Below are 12,128 nucleotides of genomic sequence, written 5' to 3'. Positions count from 1 at the left end.
CTTGTCCTCGCGTGCTAGACCCTCCAGAGCCTGGCGTCACCGGGAAGACCCAGCTTCATGGCTGTCTTCTCCCCATGAGCCCCAAAGCCCACTGTCTTCTCTGGGCTTTCTTCATGAGTCAGCCATGTTTCTTTTATGCCTTTAGTTTTGTTCTCCCCAGCTTCCGGTTCTCTCCCTGCCTCTCCAGCTACAACAGGTCCTCCAATAACATCGTTTCATTGGATGTCATCTCCTCATAATGTTGGTGAGGAAGAAGAAGGGGCCACTGTGGAGTTGGTGTGGTCTCCCCAGGTCTGTGTGGGTTTTCTCTGGGCACTCCTGTTGTTTTCCACATCCCAAAGATGTGCCTGTTAGGTTAACTGATGTGCCTCATTGTCCCCACCCGAGTGAGTGTGGTGGGGGTGTGAGCGTGTCTTCCAGTGGGAATGCATCCTGTCCAGGGTTGGTGTCCCCCACCCCCAACAAGCTGCTGGGATAGGCTCTGGCCACCCAAGATCCTGAACTGGAATAAGAGAGTGAAGAATTATCTTACTTTTTTTTTCCAAGCCCCTTCATTATACCAAAAGTTTATGTTATTCTTTCTTAATTGTATGTATAGCTCACATTTATTTCAGTGTTTAACATAGAAGAATTTTGGTCTTTATTTAGAAGTTTGGCAGTGTTTTTGTGACCAGAAATAGGCAATAGGAACTTAATTATTTTTAGAGACAGGGTCTTGCACTGTTGCCTTGGCTGGAATGCCATGGCCTGACTACGGCTTATTGCAACCTCAAACTCAAGCAGTCCTCCCACCCTACCCCCTGAGTAACTGAGACCACAGGTGCACAACACCATGCCCGGCTCATTTTTTTTTTAAGAGAGCCAGGGTTTGGCTGGGCGCAGTGACTCACGCCTGTAATCCCCACACTTTGGGAGGCCAAGGCGGGCGGATCACGGGGTCAAGAGATCAAGACCATCCCAGCTAACATGGTGAAACCCTGTCTCTACTAAAAACAAAATGCAAAAATCAGCTGGGCATGGTGGTGTACTCCTGTAGTCCCAGCTACTTGGGAGGCTAAGTTAACAGAAGTGCTTGAACCTGGGAGGCAGAGGTTGCAGTGAGCCGGGATTGCGCCACTGCACTCCAGCCTGGCCCAAGCCTAGAGCAAGACTCTGTCTCAAAAAAAACAAGAGAGCCAGGGTCTCACTGCTGCCTAGGCTGATTCAAACTCCTGGCCTAAAGGAGTCCTCCCACCTCACCCTCCCAAAGTTCTGAAATTATAGGCATTAGCCATAGTGCCCAGTGTAACTTGTTTATAGAAATTAGCCTATGGTAAAATTGATTTTGTCACACATTATTTTGCTTAAATTCATAGTTTCCAAGTAGGTGAGGATTTACTATACTCCGTTCTTCAAGCCAAGTCCATGTTCTACCTTCTTTTTAATGTTTTTCTTGATTGCTGCAGTGATAGCCCAGTGATTCCCCTTTACTCCCAGACATTTTCTGATTATATCCTACCATATAGCATTGCACATCACAGCCTCTCATGTGGTTCTCAGGCTTTTCCTTGGAATTGTGTTGCCTTCTCAATTATATTTAATGCTCTTTGAAGACAAAGCTTATGTTTATATTTTTCTCATATACACTATTACCCTCCCATCCATGTTTGAAGACCCTCAGTGAATGCCTGAAATTGAAGATAGCACCAAACCCTGAATATACTGTTTTTTCATATAGATACATACCCATGTGAAAGTTCAGTTTATCAACTAGGCACAGAAAGAGATTAACAATAGTAACTAATAATAAAACAGAACAATTATGCCAATATACCGTGATAAAAGTTCTGTGAATGTGGACTCTCTCTGTCTCACAATATCTTGTTGTGCTGCACTTACCCAACTTGTGATGAGGAAGGAATGGGAGTGGGACAGCGTGAGATTTCATCATACTACTCAGCGTAGCATGCACTTTCAAACTTAATGAGTTGCAACATCCTGGAACTTGCCGTTTAATATTTTCAGATTAGTTGGCCTCAGATAACTAAAACTGCCAAAAGTGAAACCTTGAATAAGGAGGGACTACTGGATTCTAGTCTTATAGTGCCTAATAAGTGGTCTGTCATAACCACTTATTAGGGGCTTCTTGAACTTATAAAGTTGTTATTCAGAGCTACAAGCGGTTCAGACACATTACAGTGTTGGCGGCTTGGGTCAGGATCAGTTGTTAATATTGCAGCATGGTGCTCTGCTGCGTTCCAGGTGTTGGCAGGATCAGGGCTATTGTGTTAATGATCCTCTAGGGAGACTGTCTGTATAGATATGGTGCTCATGCTAATAGTTTGATTTGTAGATCAGTAGCTGGGTGGCAGGGAGGCCAGGGGCTCCCTGCTGAGAACTGCACACAGGCATCTTGGATCTTCTAGTAGGTAATAGTTACTCGAGAAAGGAGTATTCTCATAACTCTGGCAGATCCTCAGCACACCATTGTGAAATGTGCACTGGCCTGTCTCCTTTCCCACTGTAAGTCCTTGAGCCAGTAATTGACCTTGGTGTTCTCTTTTCTACAATACTGGCGCAATATCTTAGGTTTAATCTGATCTTCGTCTAAAATATTTTTTTCAGAACCCATTAAGTACTGTATCTTCCCAAAAAAGATAAGTGTGTTGTAATAAGTTCCTGGTATTGGAACAAGGAGTGTGTATTATTTAAACAAGCTTTGTCTATTTCTGAATTCCAGTGCCCTGTTCCATGCCTTCTTACCTTTCCTGGTAGTCATTCCTGGACTGAGGTAACTGTAGATTTTATGGTACTTTGGACTATGCACTCCTTGAGGCACTGCCCTATAAGAATTGCGTCTGCCAATGGCTCATAAACTTGGAATTATTTTTTCTTTAATGTCAGCAGGACTACTTTCACCCATACAAAATGGTTTGGCCTTTTTCTCCTTTGGCACAAAGGAGACTTGGCAGAGGCTCAGATAAAGGTGAAGTTGGCAAGCTCTGGCATGAGAGTAAGTTCAGCACCTCTGGGTTTTCATTCCCCCTGTTCATCTCATGTTCAAAATCCTCATTCTACCCAGAAAGTCTTCTCTTCCCACCAGTGACACCTAAAGATGTTTGTTTCAGATCCTGCTTTGTCTCCAACACACACAGCGAAATACTGCATGCCTTCGTTTTCAGAAAGTTACCCAACTGGAGTCACTTTAATACTTTTTTAATCCTTTTAGGTGGATGGAAGTTTGCTTAGTTGAAGAATTGCCACCAACCACTGAACTGGAAGAAGGGCTTCGAAATGGAGTTTACCTTGCAAAGTTAGCCAAGTTCTTTGCCCCGAAAATGGTATCAGAGAAAAAGATCTATGATGTGGAACAAACACGTTATAAGGTAACCAAGATCTAATTGGTTTTGGCTTCCAGCTAAAAGTGAAAGTTTGGTATTTCATGTCCTCTCCCTTCTTTTACTCTTAGTGTTTCTGTAACGATTTTGGGGAGTGGGGGATGTCTTCGGAGCCTATTAGTATCATTCCTGAGGCAGCAGCAGTTTTACAAAGCAGAGTGTTTCTATTTCTAGTCTGAAGCTGAGAGACCTCTGATTTGTACAGCTTGCTAATGCCTCCCCCTACTTCCATGAATACTTCATGGAAGTCATTTTTGACTTATTAGTGCCAGTAGAGGTGAAAGTGGGAGCATGCTACCACTCCTTTTTTCACCACAGGCACAGTTTATTACTCCTAGCTTGTGTACCCAAACTTGTGGCCCTAAAGAGTTAGGCCCAATGTGATAAAAAGTAGGAAGGCTGAATGATTAGCCAATAATTCTTTTCCATTTGATGTTTAAAACAAAATATGACTAACCACTTTGTGTACAACTAGTTTTAAGAATTGTTTCAGGGCTAATTTGGGAAGCATCAGAAAATAAAAAGCTATCTTAGCCCTTTTAGAAACATCATAACAGCTGGGTGTGGTAGCTTTTGCCCATAATCCCAACACTTTGTGAGGCCAAGGTAGGAGGACTGCTTGGGCCCAGGAGTTCAAGGCTGCAGTGAGCTATGATCATACCACTGCCCTCCAGCCTGGATAACAGAGTGAGAACCTGTCTCTAAAATAATAATAATAGGAAGAAGAAGTAAGATCAACAATAAGAAGTACACTGTTATTTAAATTTAGAAGAAGCAGGGAGAAGAAAACAAAATTGAAATAAACACCAATTTTATAATAATAAAAATTCCAATCTTTTAGAGATACATATCAAAGTATTTAGATAAAATGATACATCTAGGATTTGTTTCAAAATAATTGAGGGAAAGGTAGACAGATGATAAAAAGCTGGCTGTGAGTTCATAACTAATTTGAATGATGGGTGCATAGGAGTTCATTATGCTATTCTGTATAGCTTTTTACATTTGAAGTTTTATATTCAAAAGGAAAAGGAAAAAGCAAACACCAAACTAAAAGTCTTCTCCATTAGCGATGCATCTTCAGAACAGAATGTTTAAACGTCTGGTGTTCTACGCTGCAATGTGTGACCTATCGTCTGCTGAAGGTCTAGGTTTCTAGAGCTTCTTTGAAACTTTGCCTTTATTTTTTTAGTGCATTTTGTTCTCTATATCAATTTTTTTTTCTGCAGATTTTCAAGTATTCTGAACAGTTATTTCTCTTAGACTGCAGGGAATGTGTTGAATAAATTGGAAAAGGAATGGTTTCCCATTTATTGCATGATTCATAGTTCTTTAAGCAAAATATATTCTCTAAATATGTATATTAAACACGGATAGAATGTTTGAATAATCTTTAAGGCTAACAGTAGGCAAGATAACTTGTCAAATTTATTTTGAGTCTGTTTTTCTAGCCTAGCCAAAAAGGTAACTGAACAAAGTTTTTGCCTTGAAAAATGTTATAAATAAAAATGTTCACATTTATTAAAGTAAATTTGAGTTCATGGAACTCCAGAGTTCCAGCTCTTGTTAACCTGCCACAGGACTTTAATAAAACAATAACTTAGCCAGCTAAAATTAAAGTTCAGAAAAATTTTTTTGAGAAATATTTTTAGAAATTCAGAGAAGCCCAGAAAAAGACCATCTGTATCATCTCTCCACAAAATAAATATTTGTCCACATTGTAGACTACAGCTTGTCTTCTTTTCATTGCTTTTTTTCTGGCTATAATCAAGATCTAGGTCTGTCAGTACCAAAACTTACATAGATTTGATGATAGAGTTTGGGGTAGATAGAGTTGAGGCTACAGCTCAACTGAAAGGGAATGTCAGGTTTTCTTTTGGCTTTCATAGACTATGAGAATCAGTCTGGGAAGACAGTCCTCATGGAAGTGAGCCTAAGAGCAGTGTATGGGCTAGTTCTTTTCTCTTCCTGGAACATTGTATACCTTGAATATAGGAGCGTCCCTCCAGATCAGCTCTTGGCCCTCAAGGCAGTTGCCTCGCCACAACTTAAACAGGTACCTTCTCCTCCTGGCATCAGAGATTCTATTATTTAAATGAATAGCAACCTCTCTTTGGATGGGAACAAGGGAAATAATATTTGTAATTTCTGGTTATAGAATAAAATACTTGGGGGGTTAGGCAGGTAATGACATCCCTAAGTGAAACATCACAAAAGGGATGCCACCCCTCCCCCCATCAGATCCCTGAAAGGCCCGTGGCATAGAGGTGATGCTGGGAGATAGGCAGGAAGGAGGGAGTCATGGCAGGAGGGAGGCCGTGGCCCTCTGTGGTGTGGGAACCCCTCTTTGCTGAGCTAAAAGAAAAAACATAAGACAAATGGAAAGGACCCCGTGTGGAAAGACAAATGGAAAGGACCAGAAAAGAGGTTTTTTTTTCTTTATTAAATCCCTGAAAGTACCTAGTGTTCTTGATGGAAACTTTTAGTGATTGCCATATAATTATAAAATTTTATTTTAGGGCCTTTTCATTTCTCATACAAAAGATGAAAGGAGATAAATATTAGCAAACAGGTAACTCAACTTCCTGATATTGTGTTGTTCAGGACTGAAGCGTATCACATAGCCCTTTGCAATGAGAGCTAAATCATAGGACTAAGGCAAAGACATTGGAGCACAAGGGAACGCTCACTCACCGAGCCCTAGCCCCTCGTGCCATCTGGAAACCATGAATGCAGTGAGCTCAGGCTCTCACTGCAGGGTCTGCCGAGACTGCAGCCATAAAATATGTTGGCCTTGGCACCGGCAGCTTTGATGAGCATCAGTTAAGTAGACAGGAGCTTTCGTGCTACCCCATTCTCTTTGTCTGCCAGCTTATGTACAACCCTGGTTCCTCATTAATTTTGGGTTGGAAAGATGTCCTGAGGAGTGGAGTTCAGCTTTCCAGTTATGAATATTTTTTCCAAGGCCACCACTGCCCTCCACACCAGGTCTGAGTTACATGCCCATGCCATGTGCACTGCGGCTCCTGGCACAGTCCCTCTTGCACATGCCATAGTATATCGTAAAGCAGGCAGGCACCATGTGTGCCTCTACGCCCCATCCCCAGGGAATGGTGCAGGGTCTGATCCATAGTAGGTGCTTGGGGAATAGCTGTTGGATAAAGGAATGAATGATAAAAGTTTCACAGAAGCCAAATGATTCCATTCCTTTTCTTGTCTTCTGTGCTTTATTCAGTATGTACTCAATACACTGAGTGTGACACCCTTCCTCTAAGAATGGTGCTCAAGCCACCTGCTGAACCACCTAATGGGAGTATGTAAAAATTGGATTCTTGGGTCCCACCCCGGACTACTAAGTCAGGCAGAATCTCTTGACCCAGGAAGCGGTACTCTTAATAAATCATCTGCAGTTGATTCTTTACTTCTGTGCTGCTAAGGTTTGAGTTAAGAACCACTGCTCTTTATAGGTGAATAAACATTAATATCACAAGTTACAATACAGTTGTAGAGAAGGACAATAAAGGCATAACACCACAGAAATACATATAGGGTGGAATTCATTCATCCATACAACACTTATCAAGACCCATCACATGCCAGGCACTGTTCTAGGCACTAATGGCAGGAAATGAGCCAAGGAGACATGGGCCTGGTTTTGTGGTGGCAGGGAGGCAGACTAAGTGAATTTATAGCTGTGAATTGTGATAAGTGTCTAAAGGAAGACACGAAAGCCAGTGTTATGGGTAGATAGCAACAACCAGGAGATGGGCTTCTCTGAGGAAGAGTTTACTCTGAGGATGGAAGAGTGAGAAGAAAGTCATCCATTTGCAGTCAGGGGTGGACACTGGGAAGAACTGCCCAAAGAGAGGGAGCTCATTTGTGAGAGACTTGCCACAGGGAGGAAAAGAGCTTGGCCATAGCGGAGTGGTTGAAAGGGATGGTGGCGGAAGATGAGGCCAGGAAGAGAAGAGATGAGACTGTACAGCCATTCAGGCCCCATGGAGCGCCTGAGATTTCATGCTTCGTTGGGGGGGACAGCAATGAGAAGCCTTGTGATGCCATATGGTGCAGTTTGTGCTTCAGAAAGATCAGTTTCTGCTATGCAGAGAACAAATCAGAAGGAGAATGAGGGTGGGGATGGAGTCCAGCAAGGGGATAATTCAGTCCAAGTGACAGTGGCCTGCACAGACAAGAAGTGAACTGCTTCCAGAGGGAAAACCAGGGGTGGATCCTGAAAAGGAAATAGAAATGGGTGGAGGGCCATGAAGAGAAGACAGCTGGGTGGACAGTGGGAGATGACCAAGGAGGAGGGAGAGGTCCTGTCCATTCTAAAGGGGTTGTTGGATGGTGGGGGCTTGAGAGATTAGTTTTCCCAGGCAGACTGGGGCAGACAACAGAAAGAAGAGGATGAAAGGGCATTCCTTGGAGAGGTTTCAGTCTGACAAGGCTCAAAGATAAAGAGTACCCTGAACAGTGCCTTGATAATTGCAGGTTTATAATTAATACATTCTTGTTGAATGTGTAGGTGTGCCTTAGATAGGGAAGGCATGCACACAGTGGTTAGCAGTGTGAACTGTAGAATCAAAATACTTCAGAGTTTTGCTTCACCCTTGACTTTAGCTCTCTGAGCCTCAGTTTCCTCACCTGTGAAGTGGGAACACAGATTGAATATCCTTAATCAAAAATCCAAGGTGCTCCGAAATTCAAATCTTTTTGAATACCGACGGGACACTCAAAGGAAATGCTCCTTGGAGCATTATGGATTTTGGATTTTTGGATTAGGGATGCTCAGTGAGTATGTCTGATGCAAATATTCCAGAATTTGTAAAAATCAGAAACTTGAAACACTTCTGATGCCAAACATTTCAGATAAGGGATCCTCAACCAAATAACAACAGTATCTGCCTTTACAGAGATATTGTGAGGCGCAGAGTGATCCGTGCAAGGCACTTGGCATGGTGCCTGATAGACATGAGCATCTAGTGAATATTGGAAGCAGTGCTTGTTCTATTTTGAACATTGAATATTTTGAGCAGTAAAACGAACGTAATATTTGGACTCGAAGTAAGGGGTTCTACAAGGGAGTCTTAACCTTGAGCCTAACAAGTTAGGTCAACTCAAGTGTCTTACTTGTGCCCTCAGTTTTCCCATCTGTAAAATAAGCAAATTTGGATAATGTTATTGATTTTTAAACTACCTCATGGTTTTAAAACATTCTGATTCCAATACGTAGGATGTTAGCATCCAGTGAGGACCACGTAATTCCTTATCTATGCAATTTAAACTAGATGAACCATGTTTGCTGGTGTACTAGGTCAGCAGTGGAATGCTTCCTGGTCCAATACCTGAAAGAAATTAGGTGTATGTACAATAGCAACCCTTGACTAAATCTGACTGTACACATGTCACCTCATCTAATAGTAATATACAGGACTGGAGGGGGAAGAAAACACTCGCTAAAAATGATTATAATGGACTGAAATTATTTCAAGCCTATTTAGAAGACCGTTTTTATTCCAACTGAAGCACACTCAGTAGATTGGTAATGTTATTGCCGCAATTTACTCGCCAAAGTGTGCTCTTTACGCAAACATGAATCATAGGGTTCTGAAGTCAACGTTCGCAGGTAGTTTAAAAGGATTAAGGATTTGAAATCTTGTCATTTCATTTGTTGCAGAAAGATGATCAAGATAACTACCCTTTTCTTCAGTGCCTCTTAACGTGAAGCACTGAACTTTTTTCTAAGCTTAAAGGTAAATAAAAGTTCCAAGCCTAATCTTGAAGTGTAATAATTATTATAGGTAATAGTTACTGCATGTGTACTTTGCAACTAAACACGTTGCATATATTCTCAGTTTAATCTCTGCAACTCAGAGAAGCATTTTGTGGCTCAGGAACCAAGGTTCTGAAAGATTTGTATCTTTCCTGAGATAACTTCGCTAAAAAAAAACACTAAATATGTGGGAGTCTTTGTTACATGATTTGGGATTGTTGGAGCCCACCACTTTTGGACACCAGAAACCCACCGTAGTCAAACAAGATTAGCTTTGTTTAACTCGTTGGGCAAGAAAAATGCATACCCATATTGCCACAGGGAAGAGAAGTGAGTAGATTTAAGCTTGTGCTGGGTGATTCTAGTAGGAATTTAGGAAAGCAAGAACCTGTTTTCTTTTGGGTGTTGTCAGTAGGTGGGATCAATTTGGTGTCTTGGTAATTTTTATCTGGGAGGTGGGAAGATTGAATACGGACTTAGATTGTCGTCAGTAAAGAAAGCAGAGTAGCTCATATTAGTTGGAAGAGGGGGACCTTATTTTGTGGCACAGAGGGTTCTCATCTCTGTCTTGGTTCAGACTTGATTGTGTGGATTGTTTCTGTCTTGTTCCTCCATGGTCACAGAGTGGCCTTGTCTGAAGATTATTTGTATTAAGCAAATTTTTGCTGAGTTAGAAACACTCAAACAGTATGGCCTGACCTGTCAACTCTCTGGGCTCTTTATTTCTTTCCCTCCTTCCCTTCCTTCAACTCTCCCTTCCTCTACCTATTTCATTACTAGTTAATTTTTGCCTTCCAAAGAATAATCAAACAATCTAGGTCCTGCATTCTTCTCTGGGAGAGTGTTAGCATAGGGAAGGTTTTGAGATCCAGGGAGACGTAGTCTTGAATCCCAGTTCAGCCACTTCACAGCTACTTGACTTTAGGCAAATCACTTCATCTTTTTGGCCTATCTTTCCAAATCGTTAAAAAAAAAAATAGGTATTTATGGCCGGGTGAGGTGGCTCACGCCTGTAATCCCAGCACTTTGGGAGGCTAAAGCGGGCGGATCACAAGGTCAGCAGTTTGAGACCAGCCTGGCCAGCATGGTGAAACCCTGTCTCTTCTAAAAATACAAAAAAAAAAAAAATGCATGGTGGCGCATGCCTATAGTCCAAGCTACTCAGGAGGCTAAGGCAGGAGAATTGTTTGAACCCAGGAGATGGAGGTTGCAGTGAGCCGAGATCACGCCACTGCACTCCAACCTGGGTGGCAGAGTAAAACTCTGTCTCAAAAAAAAAAAAAAAAAAAAGATTTATTTTATTGTATGAATGCACCAGAGTTTGTTTGATCTTATTTACCTACTAAAGAACATTTCCGTTATTCACAGTTCTGGTCTATTAAACTAAAGCTGTTATGAACACTGGAAAAAAAATAGGAATGATAATTAGCTTTCAGGGTATTTTGAAAATTAGGGATAATTTACATAAAACAATTGGAACACATGCTTCAATCACGAATAGTGGCTATCACAAAAAAGGCAGAAACATTTGTCAAATGTTAAGTTGCTTATAATTTATAATTTCTAAAAGCCATGAAAATACTTTTTAAATAACAAACTATTAGATGTAGAAGGTAACAGAAGATGGGAAGAGCCAAACTTTCTGAATGTGATCACTACTGAATGTTAGTTATATGGTGAAACTTGCTATAGTTATTGTTTTGTACATTTGTTTAAAAATTACAATGAACAGATAACATTGTGCTATGCATTTAATAAGTGAAAATCAAAAGATCATTTTAAATTTCTTAATGGTTTATTTCTGATAAATTTTTATGTGATACAGGCAAGAATGCTATACTTACAGACTGTGCAGAAGAAATGACCTGATAATGACTAAAAAAGAAATGGAAGATATACAAAAACTATTTTTATTGTAGGGATAGAAAAAGATATCGTTAAATATTTCTGGTGAAGGTTTGCTTCTTATACAAAACCAAGATCAGGGTTAAATTAGAAGAATCAATAATAAAATTTGCTCTGAGTTCTAGGATGTTTTTTGTTTTTGTTTTCGTGTTTGTATTTTGGCTACATTTATTCTAGGTTTTCTGTAGAAATACTACATTCATGATTAGAAAAAAAAAATGTAATCTTCTAAAAATCCTGTTTTTTTCTGAAGTTGCTAGGCCTCTCAGCCATGGTTGCCAAAATCTAGACGACATGCATGTGTGTGTATGTGTGTACACACACATGCCTGTGTACATGTGTCTCATAAAACATCCTTAAGCATGCTAGACATTAAATGGTCTTGGAGATTCTAGTTCAGAATTTACCTCAAATATATGAATTATGGAAATTCACGATTCATAACAGATGGTTGGGATGTTGCCAAGATACAGTCTAGCCTCCTTTAGCATGTCTCTGTTTATGTGAACATTAATAACTCTGTTCTAAAAGAAGTACAATTGAAAAGCATCCTGTACATGAAAAAAGTTACTAAAAATGACTCACTTTTCGTGTGGTTCCTTCTCTTCTTTTTTCCCTCCTATCCTCATGTTAGAAGTCCGGCCTTCATTTTCGACACACTGATAATACCGTCCAGTGGTTAAGAGCAATGGAGTCTATCGGTCTACCCAAGGTAAGCCTTCACACACTGGAACCTGGACTGGAAGGGCGAAGGGGTAGTGCACAAACACCTCTTTATAAGCAATGACTTTGGAGACTGGGTTATGTTAATGTAGAAATGAGAAATGTGAGGAATAAAAAATATGGAAAGACCTATCCAAAGTAACATATGACAAGAACTCAGAATGAGGGGTGTGCACAGATTGAGAGCAGCCAGGTAAAAGTGTGTACAAAATAAAGGCAGAACAAGTTATAGCTGGTAGGTAGTTGATCCATCTAAAACAACCACCTCCCTTTCTTGCGTTGCTATTTGTACATAAAGATTCCTTTTTTTTTTTTTTTTTTTTTGAGATGGAGTTTTGCTCTTGTTACCC

At 40.7% G+C, this 12,128-nt stretch overlaps 1 protein-coding gene across 7 annotated transcripts in view; it reads left to right on the top strand.

Moving 5' to 3' along the window:
* The window catches only part of IQGAP2 (IQ motif containing GTPase activating protein 2), a 315,054-nt gene that overhangs the window by 151,093 nt on the left and 151,833 nt on the right, over positions 1-12,128 (top strand). For 6 of the 7 annotated variants that reach the window (XM_002744847.6, XM_035291370.3, XM_035291369.3 and 3 more), the window contains 2 exons: positions 3,209-3,365; positions 11,690-11,767. In XM_002744847.6, coding sequence (XP_002744893.2) covers positions 3,209-3,365; positions 11,690-11,767 — 235 coding nt within the window. Of the gene's footprint in view, positions 1-2,717; positions 2,993-3,208; positions 3,366-11,689; positions 11,768-12,128 lie in introns of those variants that run through there. The other variant, XM_054252167.2, reaches the window with a different exon arrangement.

Source organism: Callithrix jacchus, chromosome 2, assembly GCF_049354715.1.
Source record: "Callithrix jacchus isolate 240 chromosome 2, calJac240_pri, whole genome shotgun sequence".
Classification (NCBI taxonomy): domain Eukaryota; kingdom Metazoa; phylum Chordata; class Mammalia; order Primates; family Cebidae; genus Callithrix; species Callithrix jacchus.
This window is presented reverse-complemented; position numbering and strand designations above follow the sequence as displayed.